The 22,972-nt window shown below is 42.0% G+C and overlaps 1 protein-coding gene across 1 annotated transcript in view; it reads left to right on the plus strand.

Annotated features, from left to right (window-relative positions):
- Positions 1-22,972, plus strand: part of HERC3 (HECT and RLD domain containing E3 ubiquitin protein ligase 3) — a 1,624,372-nt gene that overhangs the window by 1,349,195 nt on the left and 252,205 nt on the right. Inside the window, exon 25 of the mRNA XM_044060395.1 lies at positions 18,481-18,490. Coding sequence (XP_043916330.1) covers positions 18,481-18,490 — 10 coding nt within the window. The remainder of the gene's footprint in view (positions 1-18,480; positions 18,491-22,972) is intronic.

The raw sequence follows: 22,972 nt of genomic DNA on the forward strand, positions 1-22,972 counted from the left end.
TCGCAGATGACTGCAAATTAGGAGCCATAGTCAAGTCCCCAAATGATGTGGACATCCTACAGAAGGGCCTCACTGAGACAGATGCCTGGTGTCAGAGCCATGGCCTCAAGCTCAGTGCCAAAAAGTGCAGTGTTATCCCCTTTGGTAAAAACTCTGTACCCGTGAACTACCACATAGGCAGTAATCTACACCGAATGCATGATGAGACCTTGGGACTCAGGTGGACAGTAGTCTCTCCTTTGATAGTCACATCGCCACAGTAGTCAGGAAGTCCTTCAATGTGGCACACCTCATCATAAAAAGGTTCTTATCTAGGAAAAAAGAGGTCATTGTTCTCCTCTACTCCGACACTCATTATCCCCATTATATAGTACAATGCCCCTTTTGGAATGTACCTCACAAGACATCTGCAGCAGCTGGAAAGGCCACAGAAGTACCTCACAAAGAGGAATACTGGCCTCAAACAAATGCCCTACACTGACCGCCTCAAAAAACTCCAGCTTTACTCCATAGCATATCGCCTGCTCTGAGGTGATCTCTGCCTAACATATAAAGCTATGTCAAACCCAGAGCTGTTGGACATGCTCCACCTAAAGAAATCCCAATCCCTCCGAGCTACACACTGTAGGGACCTAAACCTTGTCACCACAATAAACAGGACATGCTGGAGGGATAGATTCCTGTCCCAGAGACTTCCCATACTCTGGAACAGGCTTACCCATCTGTGTCAAGCAAAGTTCTTCATTAGCATTCTTCTAGAAAAATCTTGATGAGTGGATGGGAAATAGGAAATACACCCCGGGGATCACATCTGTGTCTCTGCTCGACAGTGGCACAGGAAAATAACTTTTTTGGGTGGTGTAAGCCAGGGAACCTTGTTGGCTAGGCTTACGTAGGCCCATGGGCCGATAGCCTAGTACCTACCTATGAACCTATAACCTGGATGATTAGATGAGCAGTCGTAAGTCACCTCCAGTCTAACCCCACTAGCCCTTATGGAAAATGGCCAAAGCTAGGTTGGAGGTCTTATATTAATTCATGTCTTGATAAGTACAGTGGCATCAATGGCTAGGCTGCAAATATCCATTGGATCAACAGACTAGCATAAACCATGTAGATACCATCCGCAATGTCAACAAGCAAAAGAACTATAGCTGTAGTCAACAGTCCATCTTCAGAATTTGGAGTACTACACTATCTCGTGTAATTTGGACCAGATGGACAAAATGTGACACATTTCCTAACTAGAAAGGAATTTCATAGCATGGTTAAAATATGGACTTTATACTTATGAAAAATGTTGATACTCTGTTGCTTTTTACTTGCTAGACTTGTGATGTGGTTATGATGTAACATTTTGCTTTTACACTGAGACAAAAATTTTATACAGCATTTGTAGTATTGTTTCACAACATACCCAGCTCTTCAAACATTAAAGACTGAATGAGAATGAGTTGCAAAAAGTCCAGCCCCCCCCAAAAAAAAGTAAGCAACTTCTTTGACAAATTAAGCAATACAGCTAAGAGCAGGCTATCATGGTTAATGGTTTAGAATTTGAATTTTGGTACCTGAAGAGTTTGCCTTCAGTAAACACCGAGACACATATCCCCTACTTAAGCACCCTAGTTTCCCATGCCTGCTAAATGCTGCTACTCTTAATAGATTTCACTTTCCAAATTATTCTTCTCTCTTAACTTTTCTAGTTAGAAATTCTCAGTGACAAACAAGTTTAGTCTTTCTCTCTATCTCAGTTATTTCATTCTACCCACTGTATTGCTGCTAATTTGATCTCTGACCTGCACAAACACTTCATTGTTTATCACATCTACCAGCAGGGCAAATCATAACAGTCTTTGAATATGCTTCCTTCACTGTTTGGCTTAGAGAATTCCTATTCTTTCTTAATGACACCACATACATACATTTTCACTGTATAAGATTATCTTGGACGGCGCAGTGGTGCAGCCGTAGTGTTGTTGCCACTCAGCAAGAGGTTCTCCGGTTCTATTCTCGGCTAGAGTGCCTTCTGTGCATAGTCTGCATGTACTCCCTGTGTTCTTGTGGGTTTCCTCTGGGTGCTCCAGTTTCCCACGTCACAAATAAGTGCATCTGGTGCTTTTCTCCATGGGCCTCCTCTGAAAATTGGCTTTGTTCCATGTTGGACTTTCCCAGTAAACAAAAGTTAAATAAAAAGTTAAAACTTTCAAAGGCCTGTCATTAATTAGTAAGTATTTCAGGCATTATATCTTTCAAAAAATGCATACTTGTCTAAAAGTTGTTCTAGCAACTTTGAGTGTTTAAGAACCGTATTTAAACTATGTCCCTGCATTTTTATTTTGTGTTTGCTCCTCTCTATTTTTTTGGCTTTGTCCCTGATTTTTGCTGTAAGAGAAAGCATTGTGGATAGATGTTAGTCACTAAATGACAGAGATTTGTGTTAAATTTATCTGATGACTGTAAAAGTGCCAAATCTCCCTGCTGCAAACTGTAATGTACTTTCAGCATAAAAGTCACTCAGGAACTTTCTGTAGTTGATTAGACATTTCCCTGTGGTACATTTGACTGGGGACACATGGCTGAAGTGACATTCAGCTGCAGAGAAATATGGCTGTTTGCAAATTCCCTGTGGGCAAAGAGAAGCACACCCCGCCATGCTCACAGTTTTAATAACCAAATGAATGGTGGCAGAAGAAGTAATGAGTGTTGTGCTCAGTGTACAGTACATGCTTATGTAACTACAACATGTAGAAGTGTTCTACAGCATGGAGGAAATCCTGCAGGATACTATAGTCACATTTATGCTCAAGTATGTGTTTTAGGTAATGTTCCCTAGACACTGTGAGGGGGGTAGTGGTCCACACACTCCAATTATAAAGGCACTGCCCATTGTACACTGCATTTCTACTGCCACTGACATGCGCTCTGGCTAGCCTGCTGCTGATGCCTGCCATATTGCGTACTGTCTCATGTTCCCTTGGGGACTATGGACATTGTTTTCCCCCTGTGCATTTGGTTACTGAAGTTGTGGGCATGGCAGCGTATGCTTCTGTTTGCCCACAGGGAATTTGCAAACAGCGATATTTCTCTTCAGCTGAATGTTACTTCAGGCACGTGTCCCCAGTCAGATGTACCACAGGGAAATATCTCGCTGCCTAGACGCCTGAACCCCTTACAAACTGATGCATGACATTAGGTGAGACCTTAGATGTTGTTGAAGAAAACTGCCTTTAATATTTGCACTTTGTTGCACATCATGAGTGATATCCAGCATTATCTGTATTGCTAATTATAAAATTTATACATATGTTTTCATATTTCTGTAAACATCTCAATAAACCTGCACTTAGAGGAATTTCTTGTCATGTGAAAGCTTATGTCTGGTTAACAAAAATGTTCTACCAATAGATGTCTAGGCTGTATAGTTTTCAAGACATGAAAATTTGTGAAAGTTTAGAAAAAGTATAATTTAGGAGATGTGTGCATCATAATATATTACAGCATTTATGGAAAAGGCTATGAATGCACTGACTGATCATTGTACAGAATACTTCTTACTGATATTGTTATTTTTGCAGTTTTAATAGCTTTTCTTATTCACAGAATATTTACATTTATTTATTATGCTATAAAGGGTCATCATCCTCTTTCGGCTGTTCCCGTTAGGGGTCGCCACAGCTGATCATCCGTTTCCATTTCTTCCTGTCCTCTGCATCTTACTCTGTCACACCAACCACCTGCATGTCCTCTCTCACCACATCCATAAACCTCATCTTAGGCCTTCCTCTTTTCCTGTTACCTGGTAGCTTCATCCTTAGCATCTTTTTCTCAATATACTCGGCATCCCTCCTCAGCACATGTCCAAACCAACGTAATCTTGCCTCTCTGGCTTTGTCTCCAAACCTTCCAACCTGGGCTGACCCTCTAATATACTTATTCCTAATCCTGTCTACCCTCGTCACACCCAGTGCAAATCTTAACATCTTTAACTCTGCCACATCCAGCTCTAACTCCTGCCTTTTTGTCAATGCCGCTGTCTCCAACCCATGTAACATAGCTGGTCTCACTACCTTCTTGTAGACCTTCCCTTTTACTCTTACTGTTACTCGTCTTTCACAAATCACTCCTGACACTCTTCTCCACCTACTCCACCCTGCCTGTACTCTCCTTCACCTCTCTTCCACACTCACCATTACTCTGACCCCAAGTATTTAAACTCATCTACCTTCGCCAACTCTACTCCTTGCATCCTCCCTCTCATTCACACACACATATATTCTGTCTTAGTCCTGCTGACCTTCATTCCTCTTCTCTCTAGAGCATCTCTCCCTCTCTCCAGGGTCTCCTCCACCCATTCCCTACTCTCACTACAGATCACAATGTCATCTGCAAACATCATAGTCCACGGTGACTCCTGTCTGATCTCGTCTGTCAACCTGTCCATCACCATTGCAAATAAGAAAAGGCTCAGAGCTGATCCTTGATGTAATCCCACCTACACCTTAAACGCATCCGTAACTCCCACCGCAGACCTCACCACTGTCACACTACCCTTGTACATATCCTGTACCACTCTTATATACTTCTGCCACTCCCGACTTCCTCATACAATACCACAACTCCTCTCTAGGCACCCTGTCATATGCTTTCTTTAAGTCTACAAAAACACAATGCAACTCCTTCTGACCTTCTCTGTACTTCTCCATCAACACTCTCAGAGCAAACATCGCATCTGTAGTGCTCTTTCCCGGCATGAAACCATACTGCTGATCACTAATCATCACGTCCCTTCTTAAGCTAGCTTCCACTACTCTTTCCCATAACTTCATACTGTGACTGATCAATTTAATCCCTCTGTAGTTACTACAGCTCTGCGCATCACCCTTATTCTTAAAAATCAGTACCAAAACACTTTTTCTCCATTCCTCAGGCATTTTCTCACTGTCTAAGATTTCATTAAACAATCTGGTTAAAAACTCCACTGCCATTTCACCTAAACACCTCCATGTTTCCACAGGTATGTCATCTGGACCAACAGCCTTTCCATTCTTCATCCTATTCATAGCTAGCCTTACTTCCTCCTTGCTAATCCATTGCACTTCATGATTCACTATCCGCACATCATCCAACCTTCTCCCTCTCATTCTCTTCATTCATCAACCCCTCAAAGTACTCTTTCCATCTGCTCAACACACTCTCCTCGCTTGTGAGTATGTTTCCCTCATTAAGTTTTATCACTTTTACCTGCTGCACATCTTTCCTAGCTCAGTCCCTCTGTCTAGCCAACCGGTACAGGTCCTTTTCTCCCTCCTTAGTGTCCAACCTTTCATACAACTCTTCATATGCCTTATCCTTAGCCTTTGCCACCTGTCTCTTTACCAAGCACCTCATCTCCTTGTACTCCTGTCTACTTTCTTAGGGTGTTTTTCAGAAAATGCTGTAGAATGCAAGACGTGTAGGCTGCTAGAGATGTGAAAATTCTACACCATATAACTGCTAACGAGTTTATAGAGTACGCAAAAAGTTACTATAATTATGGATAATACCACAACTGGGAAATCCACTGCAAAATTATTTTTCTATCCAGTAAATAAACTTGCAGTTTAATTTGACTACTAGGTGTCATTTAAAAATCTGCTGGATTTAAGTCTCTTTAACCTTATGATTTCTAAAACTAGTTTGACTGAGCAATTCTGTAACATGTCTTAAACAGGTATAACATAGCCTGTGTAACAAGGTTCATACCAGTTTGGTGGCTACCATTCACAAGCTCTCTTTACACTTTCAGTATGTTAAAGCATAACTACGATTCCAACCTTGTTCTAAAATTAACGTAAAAAAAATGATATACTGTATCAGCCTGCTTTTTGTAAATATTCAGCAAGATTTGTTAGGGTGTTAACTGCTAATCCTGTATATTTGCTGTCCAGATTTTGGTAAAATGTAGTAGTAAAATTACATTTACCAGAACCTATAATTTTCTGCATTCCATATCTGTCTCAAAAATAAAATTTGCATACCATGCCAGTGTATTTTTAATTTTTTGTGTAATGAAAAATGATTATGCAGTGTGCAATTTATTCTGTAATAAATGAGGCCTGATTTGTCATGCTTTGAGTATTATTACTACTTATTCTTTAGGTAATTTTATAACTTGTCTTGATAAGCCTGTTGGAATACTTTTGTCCATTTACTCTTAAAAGCTGATGTCTGAAAAATGTGAGCTGTGACAATATTCCCTAAAGTCTGTTTTGGACATATATGCATATGATTTATGCATGCTGTAGAAACTGTTTAGTTATACTGTTAGAAAATTATTGTACTGAGCTTTCTTTATTATTAGTTCTGGTGTCATTCTAAGGAGATCAAGTATCTGTCAGCCTAGGATGACATGATCGACAGACCATGACGCTTTGCCAGAGATGGTCTTCATCTGTCACCCCTGGGATTTCAGCCACTGGCTAAGGCTGTTGCCACCTCTATAGTGCCTTTTATAAATCAGTATCTCAAGGACAAAAATTCCAGATGTAAAAATTCCATCTAAAAACAGCCTCAGGGTTATGCTGCTAATCACTAGGAATCTTAACACAAAACTGCATTCACTGGAAGCTGTCCTCATCTTGGAAGATGCAGACATTTGTGCATTCACAGAGACCTGGTTCAAGGCTATGCAGAGCACCCCAGCCATACTAGGTTACATCTCCTTCCCCACGTTTAGACCACAAACTGAAGGCGGGAAAACTAAAGGAGGTGATGTATCAATATTCATTAAAGATAAATATACCTCCATATTGGTTCATAGGTAGGTACTAGGCTATCTGCCCGAGGGCATATATAAGCCTAGCCAGAGTGTGTCGGCTTTCGCCGCCCCATTGATTAATTAACTGATTCTCTGTCAAGCAGAGCCAATGAAGTGATCCCAGGGGTGTATTTTCTGTTACCCATCCACTCGTCAAGGTTTCTCTTGAAGAGTGTTAGTGAGGGGCTCTGCCTGATGTTATTTGGAATTTTGTTCCAAAGCATGGGGAGTCTCTGTGACAGGAATCTATCCCTCCAGCATGTTCTATTTATTGTTCTGGTGAGGTTTAGCTCACTAGAGCGTGTGGCTCGCAGTGACTTGGATTTCTTTAGGTGGAGCATGTCCATCAATTCTGAGTTGGACATGGCTTTGTAAGTCAGGCAGAGATTACCTCTGAGTAAGCGATATGCCACTGAGTACAGCCAGAGTTCTTTCAGTCGGGCTGCATAGGACATATGTTTGAGGCCAGTAATCCTCTTGGTGAGGTACTTTTGTGGTCTTTCCAGCTGTTTGAAGTGTCTTGTGAGGTACATCCCAAATGGGGAATTGTACTTTATGATGGGTCTAATGAGTGACGAGTAGAGGGGCACTATAACCTGTTTATTTCTAGATGTGAACCCTTTAGTAATTAGATGGGCCACATAGAAGGATTTCCCAACTACTTTGGCAATATGATTGTCAAAGGAGAGATAACTATCTACCTGGGTCCCCAGATCTCTTATTACCTCTTCTGTATTAATGGGGCTGCCACCTATGTGGTAATTCATGAGTGTTTTGTTTTTCCCAAATGGGATGACTATGCATTGTTTGGCATTTAGCTTGAGGCCATGACTTTGACACCAGGTGTCTGTCTCAGTAAGGCCCTTTTGGAGGATGTCCGTGTCAGCCGGATTGTCAATTATGGCTCCCAGTTTGCAGTCATCGGCGAACTTGGTTAGCCATAGTCCTCCTGTGTTTGCCTGTACTTCTGAGAAGTATATGCCGAACAGTAAGGGGTCCCAGGACCGAGCCTTGCGGGACACCACTTGTGACTGGTTTAGAGTTAGAGTCATGGTTAAACACCATGATTCCCTGGAGATACTTCAGGTGCAATTAACTGTTGGTAGGACACTTATTCAAGTCATTACCAGCTACAGGACCCCCTCCATAAATCAGGACACCCACTCTGCCTACTTGGATCTACTTGAGACTATCAAGATACATCTGAACGCCATGGATGTTCTTCGTGTTTCACTGTTGCAGTCAGTACATTTGGGTAATCTGCTGGCAGGTTGCCCTCAGTCGGCCTGAATTCCAAAGTCTTGGGTCCTGCGTCGGTTGCTGTCTTCTCTTCCATGACGTCAGGTCGTCAGGAGTATAAAACATGCAGCCAACGCCATTTTCTGTCTTTCTTGCTGCGCGGTGCCCGAAGCAGAAGCATTTCGCAAGTGTCGGTCGGCCGACTACTGAAATATTCGTGTTTGAGTTTCAGAACCGAAGTCTTCACTAAAGCTAAGTACCCCGTTGGGGAAACTTTTTTCTTGCTTTTTACCGATGTCAGAAAAAGTTAATAATTGTATTACTTGTGGAAAGCAAATACCTCATAAGGATTTCCATTTATACTGTATTCCTTGTCTAGGCCCTGATCACAACATGCCTGGCTGTTGGTTTTGTGCTAGATTTAAGCGTCTGTATGTTTTTGCATCAAAGTATTTTGGAAATGGATTTAACTACCCAGAAATGTCGTTGGATAGCAATCTGACTACCGGAGTACATAAAAAAACGCAAAGAAAAGGACAGAGAAAGGCAGTCGAGATCCAAAACCGACAACAAAGCTTCTCCTAAGCGTCGCCGGTTTGCCAGTACTCAGTGAGGTGCTTTCGCAGCCCCTGATACCCGCTACCTTCGAGTCGCAGGCCACTCCTGACACCCATGTGGAGCCGGCATGCCGCGAGGTACTCAAGGTATTGGACCGACGAATGTATCTCCCTCAGATGGGTCTGAAGCCGCTGAGCTGGCACCGGCTTCTGAAGGTGTATTCAGACCTCAACATTTGTATATCAAACCGATGACAGCTGCAAAACCAAAAACAAAAGCAACTTCTAAAACTAAAAAAACGACGCATGAGCCACGTGCACAGGCCTCTATGCTTAAAAACAGATGATTAAAATGGCTGAAGACCTTATTACCGTGATCAGGGCTACCCATCTCCCTCAAGATAAGAGCCTAGGCAAGACACTGACTATGAATCTTCAGATCAGGTTTCTATTTCTTCTGATCAGGAATCATCTATTCCTCCCTATGAGGATTCTGATGCTGAGGAGTCTATTCCATCTGCATCTCCTCCTGAGGATTATTCATTTGGAGAAACATTACATACTTTGAGGAAGCATTTTCACTGGGAGAGTCAAGACTTCTCAGAATCAAAAAAGAGGCTCAGGGATTTCCTTTTTCTCCCTCAGCACAGGCCTTTAGCCATTCCTCCATCTTAGACATTGTGGATGATGTGTTTTCGGAGTCGAGCTTGACCCCTTACCTCCAGCTCCCAGTAAGCCTGACCGATATTACAGGGTCCCTGACTCACATAAATTTTTATTTAGAAACCCTGCTGTTGATCCTGAAACTATTTCACAGGGTCCAAAGGGAGTTAAGGCCTCGACAGCAAAAAATCCTACCCCCTCTGACAGAGATTCAAGGGCACTGGACAGATGGAGAAAAAAGGTTTATACATCTGCAATCTTGGCAATCAGGGCCTTAAATTGTCAATTTCATGTGCTTAAGTACCAACAAAATTTTATGGGATTACTGAAACAGAAAATGATGTTGATTTCAGAATGTGCAGAAAATAAACAATTGCAGGAATTATTGCATGCAGCTGAACAAGTAGGAAAGCATTCTTTGCAATGTGGATTTGATTCCTTCGAGGCCTCCTGCAGGGCCGCAGTTATTGGATCTGTGATTAGGAGGCATGCCTGGTTAAAGGAACAAAATTTGCCTGATCATGTTAAAGCTAAACTGCTAGATGCACCTTTACAGCATGATTCTCTGTTTGGTATTAAGGCAGAAGAGGTTTTAAAGAAAATGGAAGACAAAGTTAAGTCTATGCAAACTGTTAAAGACTTTTTACAAGTGCAGCCACCAAGATTCAGTAGACACTGGCCTACAAAAAACTGGTCCGTTCCTGTGTCAGACAGAGCTCAAAGGGGCAAATCCAGGTGCCCTAAGGGTTCCAGATACCAGGCGCAAGATTCATACAGGTCAAAGCAATGGGGCGCTTCCACCTCCAAATCTGGAGGGGATAAAGCGCAAACCTACAGAAAGCAATCCCAATGACTTCCCTCTGCCTATACCAAGCACTTATCTTTTGGCAGCACCCATAGGGGGAAAATTAGCACTTTTTGCTCAAAATTGGCAGTTAATAACCCAGGACAAGTGGGTAATAAACATCATATCACAGGGATACAGATTCCATTTTCACAGTGGCAAATGGTTGGCCAGATCTGCCAATATATCAATGGGCAGAGGCACAGAAACAGATTACGTCCCTCATGGATATGGGGGCCATTCAGATAGTACCAGAATAGGAAAAAGGACAAGGTTTTTATTCAAGACTGTTCTTGGTACCCAGAAAAGACAAGGCCTGGCGGCCAATACTGGATTTATCGATTTTGAACACATACCTGGACATTCCAAAATTCAAAATGCTGACTTTGCAGCAGCTTCTGCCCATGCTGGGCAAGAAGGCTTGGCTGGTGACATTAGACCTAAAAGAAGCATACCTGCATGTCCCAGTAAGACAGTTGTGCAGAAGATACCTCAGATTCAAGGCTGGCTTAATGCATTACCAATTCTCTGCACTGCCCTTTTGCTTATCTACTGCGCCCAGTGTCTTTACAACGTGCGTGGCACCAGTAATTGCATTTTGCAGACAAAGAAGTATACAAATATATCCTTACTTAGACGACTGTCTCATTCAAGCAGAGAACAAGGACATTCTTCGACATCTGGAGTTTGTGAAAAGGCTTCTAATATGCCTAGGGTACACAGTAAACGAAAAGAAATCACAACTGGTTCCCTCTCAACAGATACCATTCCTGGGTGCAAGCTTGAGTACAACTGCCCAGATGACTTACCTCACGCCAGACAAGCAAAGGCAACTGACTACTTACTTCAAACTAATGGCAACAAAGACCTAGTTATCTGCAAGATAAATTCTGCATGCTCTGGGCTTCATGGCATCCTGCATCCTACTGATTCCATATGCAAGACTGCATATGAGGAAACTTCAATGGTACCTGAAAAGTTTATGGAGTCAACATTCTCACAGTCTGGAAGCAATGATTCCTCTCATTGCCTGCCTACAACAGGAGTTTCTATGGTGGGCAAAGGCATGTCACCAAAACATGGGACAGCCCTTCACTCTCCCCCTGCCAGCTAAACCTAAACTTCAGATGAATCGGATTATGCCTGGGGAGCCCACATGGCAGGAAGATGCATTCGGGGCATATGGACCCCAAAACAAATGCATCTGCATATCAACCAGAAAGAGATGCTAGCTGTTCAAAATGCCCTAACAGCCTTCAAGGACTTACTTCATCCAGGACAACTATCGATAAAGACGGACAACACCACAGTCATGTGGTATATAAACAAGCAAGGAGGCACGCACTCATACCCCCTTTGTAGATTAGCCATGGCACTGTGGGACACAGCTTTGACCTACCAAATACATCTTACAAGCGCAATTCCTGCTAGGAAAACAAAATACACTGGCAGACGATTTCGGCAGAAACCTTATGGATCCTCACGAGTGGAAACTAAATCCACAAGTCTTCAGCATGATAACACAGAAATGGGGGAGCCCAGACATAGATCTATTTGCCTCTCCTCAAAGTTATCAATTGAAAAGATTCGGCACAAGGACTTATCACAGACAAGCATGGAATGTGGATGCCCTGTCCTTCAGTTGGAAAAACCTATCAGTTTACGCATTTCCTCCTCTGCCTCTTCTCCCCAAGGTCCTCCTAAAGGTCATACTAGAGAAACCAAAGATGATACTAATTACCCGAAACTGGCCCCACAAGTACTGGTATGCAATCCTGAGGAACTTGTCTCAATACCCAGCTTGGACCTTACCTCAAAGACCTCAACTACTGTCCCAGCAAAACAATCAGATCCTGCACAATCAACTACAGACACTGAACCTGGCAGCATGGCTGATCATGTAGTTATACAAACAACACCTCTCTAAAGCTGTAATGGATGTCATTTTGGAAGCCAGAAGGCCTAGTACTAGAAAATCTTATGCTGACAAATGGAAGAGATTCTGTGCTTGGAATCAATCACAAGGAACTGATACAGCAGAACCAAATATTCCTCAGATATTACAATACTTAACTGATATGCTTGACAAAGGCCTTTCTTTCTCATCAATCAAAATCCATGCCTCTGCTATTTCGGCTCATTAGAATACACAGCCACCAATCTTTTCTCATCCTTTACTAAAGCAGTATCTTAGAGGAGTCAAAAATTTAAAGCCTCCTAGAAGATCACCATTACCTGCATGGGACGTCAATTATGTGTTGGAAAAGCCCACGCTGCCTCCATTTGAATCGGCTGCTACCACTGATATAAAGATCTTATCATGGAAAACCACTCTGCTACTCGCAATTACTTCAGCAAGAAGAGTTTCAGAGCTACAGGCCCCTCATGGCTGTAGAGCCTTTTATCATATTTTACCCAGACAGGGTGTCTCTGAGAAAAATCCTACTTTTATGCCTAAGGTGGTTTCCAGTGTGGCTCTTAATCAAACAATTCATCTGCCAACTTTTTATCCAAATCTGCAGAACAAAGGGGAGAGAATTCTGCATTCCTTGGACGTACACAGACAGCTAAGATTCTACTTGAGCAGGACTAAAGCTGTAAGAAAAACTGAGCAATTACTAGTGTCATATGCTGCAGGATCAGAAGGAAAGGCTGTTTCAAAGCAGACCATTTCAAAGTGGATAAGCCACTGCATCCGTTTCTGCTACTTACACCATGGTAAACCTGTGTCCAAGAGCATTAGGTCTCATTCCACCAGAGCTGCAGCTACTTCAGCAGCTTTTCTCAGAGGAGTACCAACCAAAGACATTCTAGAGGCTGCTACTTGGAGTTCTGTTCACACCTTCACAAAGCATTATAATTTGCCTCTCTACTCTAAGTCCAGGGCAGGCTTTGCCGCTGCAGGGCCTTATAGCTGCACCTAATGCTTTTTAGCTCCAGCTTCCCAACCATAGCTTTGGGATTCTGCCCAAATGTAATGACTGCAACAGTGAAACATGAGGAACCTAGTACAGTTGTGTACACTTACCATAAATGTAGATGTTCGAGTGTATTCACTGTTGCAGTCCAGGTTACCCTCCCGCCATCCCCCCTGTCATTCTGGTGTTTATCTTTCCTTCTCTATCTTCTACAACCTATGTGGTGTATTTGTTTGTAGATGAAGGTAAAGTTTATATATATATATATATATATATATATATATATATATATATATATATACATATACATATATAATTATTTTTTTTTTTGCTGCCTATTTCGAGGCACCTGACATCGAGAGCAAGAAAAACTAAAGAAAATGGTGTCGGCTGCATGTTTTATACCCCAGACGACCTGACGTCATGGAAGAGAAGACAGCAACCAACACAGGACCCAAGACTTTGGAATTTAGGCCGACTGCGGGCAACCTGCCAGCAGATTACCCAAATGTAATGACTGCAACAGTGAATACACTCGAACATCTACATTTATGGTAAGTGTACACAACTGTACATTTTGGGTGACTAGCTACCCATCCATTGACTGTGTAAATTACTCGTGCTGAAACTCACTTGCCCAAAGGTTCCTCAACTTCATTAACTCCAATGCCCTGGACCAGCTGGTTGACACCCCCCCCCCCTCAAGGGGTGCCAACATTCTGGATCTGGTGCTTAATATGGGGAAGCCACTGTAGCATCCTGACTGTGAGGTCTTCCCTTGTGAGTTTTGACCTCAAATCAGTCTTATTTGAAGTAACTGTCACACCTGAACCCCCCCAGCAGAAACTAAACTAAAAAAAACTTCTCCAAAGCAGATTTTAACCTCTTATGGGATGGTATAAATAGCTTCACTCCACCTCCCCCCCTCAGATGGAACTGGTAACTATGCCGAGTTCTACACCAATGCTTTATACAAACACCTGTATAACTGCATTGACTCGGCCGTACCTGGTAAGACCAAAACAAGCTCCTCAGGAAAGAACAAACCTGCCTGGTTGACAACTGCCTTTAACAGGCTTTACAGTAAGAGGATGAAATTGCTTAAACAGGTGAATATAACTTCTTGTGAAGTCCTCCAAAGAAAACTATGAATCCAGATTAGTTTCCTCAACTAAAGACAGACATAAGGCTTTCTTTAATTACATCTGTAACCTAAAAGGAAAGGCCCAGACTTGTGCCAAACTGGTAGCTAATGATACCACTTATACTGAGCCTGTGGACATAGCTAATCTGTTGGTCGACAGGTTCTATGAAAACTTCACTCTCTTTTTCCCACCACATGTAACCCATGACACCCCTGCCACCTGTTCCTTAACTTGTATCTCTAAAGAGCAGGTCGTAAATGACTTCTCTAAGGCCAAAGATATAGCATTTGTAGGACCTGATAACATCCCAGGCTGCATCCTACATGGGCTTCAACAAGAATTAGCAACACCACTGAGTACTCTTTTCAGTCATAGTCTAAACACCGGCTTTGTCCCAGCTGAATGGAAAATGGCCACCATTATTTCCTTGCACAAATGTGGTGCTTCCACTGACCATGGGAACGATAGACCTATTAGCCTGACTAGCCTCATCTGCAAGACAATGGAGTGAATCATCATGGACCTTAACAAAGATATAGGTAATCTCTAAACACTTGACCCTACTCTGTTTGGATTTGTCAAAGGGAGATCATGCCTGTTAAATCTGGTGGACTTTGAGACAGTTACCAAGGCCCGGGACAAGGAGAAATCTGTGTATACAGCCTGCCTAGACTCAACCAATGCATCTAACACTACCCCCATCTCAGGCATCATTGACAAATTCACCCAGCTAGGTATCAACCCTTGTATCGTTAGATGGTTCACTAACTGGCTGACTGATGGAACCCATATAGTCAAAATAGGGGAATCCACCTCCAACAGCAGACCGGTAACCAGTGGTGTTCCACAGGGATCAGTCCTGGGACCTCTGCTGTTTGGAATATATTTCTCTGAAGTACAAGCAAAAACTAAAGGTCTGTGGCTGACAGTTTGCTGATGGCCGCAAATTGGGAGCGGTCATAGAATTTCAGAATGATGTCAGCATCCTACAAGAAGGTCTATCACAAACAATTGGTACCAAAGTCATGGCTTTAAAAAATATATCATCATCCCTTTCAGTAAGGGGGTGATCCTGCTAACTGCCACATGAATGGCAGCACCTTAAGTACTCACTCATTGGTGAGAGACCTGGGCACACAGGTTGACAGCAGCCTTACCTTTGACCAGCATGTCTCCACAGTAGTAAGAAGGGGATTTTCTGTTGCTCATCTTATAATTAAGGGCATTGCCTCCAGAAAAAGAAGTTATAACCTCTGTGGATCTAACCTGACTGCTATTTCTGGTGTATCTGGCTCATGTGCTACCAGAATGGTGCACTTATTTACTGGTATTAAATCTAGTACTAACCTGTAACTGTCAACTTTTTTTCTTACTGGCTGTAAGGGTAGATTTGATGAATTTGATTCTTCTGCTATACTACCCTTTTCTTCCCAGTCTGCAGTACATTTGAAAATATTTTCTATTGCTTCTTTGGGAATGGGATACTTTTTCTAATAAGGTGGTAACATATCTTTACTGTGCTTTGCCTGAACTTCAGCTGCTGAAACTAATCCAGAATCTGTCTAGTCTTTAGCCTACAAATCTTTTTATTCTTGTAGTAACTGTAAAAAAAAAAAAAAAAAAAGACTATAGTAGTGCAGATGATGCACAGGATCTAAAAAGTCAAAGTCCTGTGTTTGCACTGCGGTACATAAACTACAGCATCTTTATTTCTGCACAGAATTTTATTATTGAACTTCCCAACAACACACAATCCTGACAATGTGTCCATTCCCAGTATGGTACAGTCAGTTTGAGAATGCAGCAAGAGTATCACTGTTACCTTTTTTCTAAGATTAGTTTTATTTAAAAATCTAATCTCCAGATGCATACTGCTCACTATCACTTTTGACCCTTTGGATTCTGACACCATCAGATTTGTACTTGGGTTTTCTGGTAATGATCCATTAGTAACTGAAACTGATGTGCCTGTATCAATCGCTGTTTTATTCCATAATTGGTAAGGATCCGTTAGTAACTGAAAATGATGTGCCTGTGTCAATCACTACTTTATTCCAAAATTCCATTCCTATAAACAATGAAATATACAATCTGCTATGCTTTCATCCTTTAAATGATGACATATAAGTCAACTGGTTTGCTGCTGGACTGCTATGTGCTCTCCAACAAACTTCTATTAAAAGTTACAAAATCTAACAGCAGCTGCGCAGACTCTCTACTCTAATCACATCTCTAAAGCATGGAACTCTATCCCTCAGAATATACTAAACCCAGCCAGTCCAGCACAGTTCAAAAACCTGCTAAAGATCCTTCTAAATGACAACTGGCTATGCTCTTGCTCCTCACCAGGATGAATGTACCCGACATTCCCCCATCTCAGCCCACCCTCACTTTTTTCCCACCTTCTTCTCTGATGTGCATATAACTTTTGACAAAATGATTGTATGTTGGGTAATAATTGAATAGTATTCCATTGTATAGTATGATTTCTTTATGATCTGTATAATTCCTCTGATCTGTGCTGTTATACTGTGTACTCTTATGTGGAGCTTTTCTCCCCAGGCCTCTGAAAATGGGCAATTAGCCTGTCGGACTTCCCCAGTAAACAAATGTTAAATATTTTAAAAATAATTTTCTGTGGAACTGCTGATAACATTGACTTGAGTTATTTTAAGCAATTTATTCCTTATTTTTTCCTGAAGTCTGTGTGCCATTTGCATTGGTGTTCACCATGTTAGACTGATTTGTTCATGCACTCGAGTCCCCACCAATGTAATATCTGCATTGCCTTCTGAAAACAAACTATTAATTACATTTCAAGCATTTTTTTGAAATCATACTGATAACATTAACTTTTGAGATACTGAACATTTTCTCACTGTTCTGCCCTGAAACCTTCATGTTGTGTGCACTGGCTGTATTTACAATACTGTTTAACTCTGAATCATATATGCTGTAGCATTTACACCATTTTCTGAAGACTGTAATCAAGAGTATGTTACAGTTTGCATGTCATTTAAATCTAAAAATGTACTTGTATCAGGAAGTGAGAAGACTGTCATTTCTGTACACACCGATTCTTGCTGTGGATCATAAGGTGATCTATCCATAACCTAACTCACAACAGTTGGCTTCTGCTTCTTGATGGTATTACCTTAGGCAGTTTACATTTCTGTTTTACCTAGTTTTTAACTTTAAACCACACATTCACTGCCGTTTTTATTGTAGTTTTTATACTTTTCTGACTTGCTGCCTGATTTTGCTGTAAAATCAATTGTAATAAAAATGTGAATGATTAGTGAAGGTGGTTGAATAAATGTTGATACAGTGGCCAGTCATCTCACACCTTCGTTTCTACTTCCTCTTGTAAAGATTCCCTCGCCTTTCCAACATCACATTGGTACCTTACAGGGTTATCGTCTTCAGTGAAAATTCAGTTGTAGGCACTATTTAAAACCCTTTGTAACAACAGCTCTGCCCTGTAATATTTTGTCTGATTTATTGACTGTGGGGTTCTGAGAATTACTTTGACTGTACTTCAGTATCCTCTCAGGCCTGTTCGGGCACCACTTGAAAACTTTATCTGGTTGACTGTAAACATGGTACATCTCACTGTTGCAAAATGTAATGCACTTTCAGCATGATAGTCTATCAGAAAATTGTTGTAGTTGATTCGCAGCAGTGATTAATACAGTGAACAGCAAAATAATAATCATAGCAAGATTGATGTTACAGTGGCAAAGTAGCAACATTCTCAACTGTCATTGCTCACTGATAAATTCAGACTGAACTTCTGTAACTGAACTGCAGTAACAATGAAGACAATGATGATACTTTGAAAGTACTTTTTCTGTAGCCTAAATCTGTTTCTCAGCCTTGATCCTCAGACTATGACTGTAGATTTTAATCACACTTGTCCAGATGGCCTAATCTGTAAAAGGTTTCCTAGCTGTCTCTATCTCTGGCAAAAATGTTCTCTTGAGAATCTGAGTCTTTATCAGTGATTTGGCCTGAAGGTTATTCACTGTACATAGCTAAGCTGTATTTCTCTACTGAAGCAACATTTATTAAAGTTGCATGCAAAGTGATATAACATAAAATGAAGATATGGGCCTGCTTCAAAATGGCTGCATTTCCAAGCCTGTGCAAAGAGAGTACTTCATGTAGGATATATTCTAACAAAACTATACTTATGATAATTATGTAAGATGTATTCTAACAATTTGAGTTTCAAATCATATCCCTTGATAAACCTATTTTAATACAAATCTTTTATCATCTTTATTGTAGCTAAGAAAGCTGGCAAAAGTATATATAGAATGTAAGGAGTTTATTAAGTTAACTACTACTGTTCCTGGGGAAAAGGAAGAGGGAACAAAGAAGATATTAGCTATTTGAATTTAGGTATATACCTGCTGGAATAAATTGGGATGTTTCTTTGCTCTCTGGGACCTTTAGCAGTAAACAGTTCTCTTCTACTATCCTTCACATTGCCACACCACTTTCAGCAACCTTTAAAAAGTGGCACACAGCTGACAGTAGTTACAAAATGCAATCCATCAAGAGGATTGAAGTCCACTCCACCACTACAACTGTTGCTATCAAGGCTTCAGAGATTGAGTCAGGACTATAGTCTCCAGGATGCATTTGCACTTTTCCCTTGTATCTTGATATGGAAGAAAAAAAAAGAGAGAAAAAAAAGCAAAACCTCACACCCACCTATGGCATCTTGTTTGCATCCAGCCAGAGCTGGGATCACTGTCAAATGGGGCTTAGGCAGGGTAATGAACTGCCCTCTCCCCTGTCATACCAGTGTTGCATTACTTAGCTCTGCAATCACTGTAAAACACTGTTCAAACCTGTCACATATATACAGCAAAAGCACTGGCAACCATTTACTTAAAAATACTCTCACATTAAAACAGACTTAGCATGATCAACAGCAAACATTGCTTCCCTTGAAACTCACATATACTAAAAAAAAGGCTACTTGAAGCCCATTAAATGAGACCTGCTGGGATTTGTAGTCAAATACCATATAGTGAAGCACCAGTTAATGGCTGTGAACAGTGCAGGAATGCAGAAGGCAAATGTGTAACACATTTGATAACAGAGGAACAGCCCACGGGACACAAATGTCCCTTTTCAGGACAGCTCAGGAGCATCGTCTGATAAAGTGACTTGATCAGAGTCTTACAAAAGACAAATGAATGCTTAGAGAATCAGGCACTATGCTACAAGCAGTAGATCATTAACAACTCATAGCCTCTGTCGACGGCAGCAGGTGGCAAACTGTTGTATTAATAATACAATGCCTTTCACATAAGTGTGATGATGAAAAACAAGCTAAATTAAAAATATATTCATTGCTACAATATTGGCATTAAAGTTGCCAACTTCATGCTATCCAGTTTGTTTTTGGCTAAATATCTGCACTGTCAGCACCAGCATTCAAAGATTAGAGGAAACTGCAATGCATGCCTAAAGAATATAGTTTATATGATAATACTCCTGATGTTCTTCATTCCACATTGCTGCAGTCCTAACTATTGGGTAGTCCGCTGTCCAGTCGGCCCGAATACCAAAGTATATGGCTGACGTCGGTCACGGCGCATTAGACTGACGTCAGTACGTCAGGGTACTAATGCGCATGACCGACGCCATATCCTCTGTCTTTTTTGCCGCATGGTCCGATGCTGAAGCAATTTTGCGAGTGCAGGTTGGCGTTCTGAAAGTTTCTGAAGTCAGAGTTTCAGACCGAATCAAAGTTGGCTAAGTACCCCGTTGGGGAATATTTTGGTTTTTTCTTGCCTCAGTATTTTACCGGATGTCAGAAAAAGTGAATAACTGTATTTCTTGTGGGAAACAGATACCTCATAGGGATTACCATACTTTGTGTATACCTTGTTTAGGGCCTGAGCACGACGTTGTTGGATGCCGCTCTTGTGCAAGATTTAACAAACGCACTATTAAGAGAAGGTTAGACTGTGCCAGGTTAGTGTTTGGGAAGCGTTGTAATTATAATATGCCGTCGGATGTTCCGACGCCCGCTTCGGCCAAAAAGCGCAAGGATAAAGCAGCAAAGCCTAGAGTGGAAGAACCGACAGTCCCTGACGCCGGTTCTTTAGAAGGCTCAGTGGAGCCGGAGGTTCTGCCAGGTGTTTCTTTGGAGTCTCAGGGAGAGACTTTATTGTTACAGGATGTATCCTCTCAGGAAGTAGGCCAGGCTGAGGGGGCTTCTCAGGTGGCTGTTCTTCCCTCTCTTCCTAAGGTGGTTAGAGCCTCGCCCTCTGTTTCCAAGGCTTCTTTGAGAGGCAGGCCTAGTGTAGCTTCAGTGGGGGTTTCTCCTAGTGCTTCAGGGTCTTTGCCTAAGAAACATATGCTTAAAATGGCAGAGGATTTGATTACTATGATTAGAGGTTCTCTGCCCCCTCCTGATAAGAGGCCTAGGGTGGAACCTGAGTTTGAGAGTTTTGAGCACTGTTCGGAGGCTTCTGAGTCTTCGGCTGAAGACTTGCAGGAATATCCTCCTTATTCTGATTCTGATGTGGATGATTCTACTCCTTCAGCTTCTCCTCCTGAGGATTTTTCATTTTCAGAGACTCTGCATTCCATGAGGGAGCATTTTAAATGGGAAGGTCACGATTTCTCTGATTCCAGGAAGAGGCTTAGGGAATTCTTGTTTTTACCCCAGCATAGGCCTTTAGCTATACCTCCGGTTCTGAATGTGGTGGAAGATGTTTTGCAGAGGCTTCCCTGAATCCTGATTCTTTGCCTCCTGCACCAGTTAAACTGGATAGGTACTATAGGGTGCCTGAAGCTCATAAGTATCTTTTTAAGAGTCCTAGGGCAGACCCGGAAACTGTCTCTCAGGGGCCTAAAGGTGTGAAGGCTTCTGTGGTTAAAAATCCTGTTCCTCCTGATAAAGAGGCAAGGGCTTTGGATAGATGGGGAAAGAAAGTGTATACTTCTTCCACTTTAGCCATGAGGGCATTGAATTGTCAGTTTCACATGTTAAAATATCAGAATTACCTCCTTTCACAATTGAAATCTAAGGTGGATGCTCTGGCAGAAGGTATTGAGTGTAAAGAGTTGCAGGATTTAGTTCATGTGTCTGAACAGGTGGGTAAACATTCCTTGCAGTGTGGTTTTGATGCTGTGCAGGCCTCCTCGAGGGTGGCTGCCACTGGTTCTGTTCTTCGTAGGCACGCCTGGTTGAGAGATCAGAACTTAGCTGAGCATGTTAAGACAAGGATTTTGGATGCTCCTTTACAGTCTGATGTGTTGTTTGGTTCGCCTGTTGAAGCAGTTTTAAAGAAAATGGAGGACAAGGCTAAGTCTATGCAAACTGTTAAAGATTTTTTGCAGGTGCAGCCTCCAAGTTTAGTAGAAATTGGCCTACTAAGGGGTGGACTTATCCTGCTTATGATTCCCAGTCTAGGGGTAGGTCTAGACGTGGTAGGGGCAGAGCTCAAGGTTCTTTTAGGCCTAGGACAGGGAGTTCTCCTGCTCAGACTTCTGGTGAGGGCAGGGGTCAGTCCTTTCGTAAGCAGACCCAATGACCTGCCTTTTCAGCTGCCAGTACATTCTCGCCTGGCAGCACCTCTGGGAGGAAGGCTGTCTCTTTTCAAAGAAAATTGGGATTTAATTACCCAAGACAGATGGGTTCTGGATATCATTCACCACGGTTACAGGTTTTATTTCCATACCTTGCCTCTTTTCAAAGGCATGCCAGACATTCCTCCTCTACAAAGAACAGAGGCTCACAAGCAAATTTCTCTGTTGCTCCAAATAGGAGCCATTCAGTCAGTTCCTGTGCCAGAAAGGGGCCTAGGATTTTATTCTCGCCTGTTCCTAGTACCAAAGAAGGGGAACACGTGGAGACCAATTCTGGATTTATCTACCCTCAACACTTATCTGGACATTCCCAAGTTCAAAATGTTGACGTTACAACAGCTTTTACCTCTGCTGGGCAAAGATCACTGGATGGTAACTTTAGATCTCAAGGAAGCTTACCTTCATGTGCCTATAAGGCTAAGTTGCAGGAAGTATCTGCGTTTTCGAGCTGGAAATTCTCATTATCAGTTCTCTGCATTGCCCTTTGGCTTATCCACTGCGCCCAGAGTATTCACAAAGGTTCTGGCTCCGGTGATAGCTTACTTCAGGCTAAAAGGAATTCAAATCTATCCTTACTTGGACGACTGCCTGATTCTGGCTCAAGAAAAGGAAGACCTTCTACAGCATTTGGAATATGTTATAGCAGTGCTAAGATGCCTAGGGTATTCTGTGAACGAAATAAAGTCCAGTCTAGTACCCTCTCAAGACATGTGCTTTCTGGGTGTGAGACTGAATACAGCAGCCCAGATGGCCTTTTTAACCCCAGACAAACAAAAGAATCTATCCAGTTACTTCCATCAACTATCTCTTCAGTCCGGGCTGACTGCAAGGACAGTCCTTCAAGCCTTAGGGTTCATGGCATCTTGTATTCTGGTGCTTCCCAATGCCAAACTGCATATGAGGAAGCTACAATGGTATCTAAAAAATCTATGGACACAGCACTGCCAGGATTTGGACACTGTCATTCAAATAATACCTTGCATTCAAAAGGAATTTTTGTGGTGGGCTCAGGAATGTCACCTAAACAAGGGACTCTCTGTGACCCGGCCAGAGGTGAGTCAGATTCTAACGACAGATGCCTCAGACGTTGCTTGGGGAGCTCATCTAGATGGAAAATGGATACAAGACAAGTGGCCTGCCAGACTACAGCATCTACATATCAACATGAAAGAGATGTTAGCAGTCCAGTTTGC

The sequence above is a fragment of the Protopterus annectens genome, chromosome 2.part0, assembly GCF_019279795.1.
Source record: "Protopterus annectens isolate FY-2018-M chromosome 2.part0, PAN1.0, whole genome shotgun sequence".
Lineage (NCBI taxonomy): Eukaryota > Metazoa > Chordata > Ceratodontiformes > Protopteridae > Protopterus > Protopterus annectens.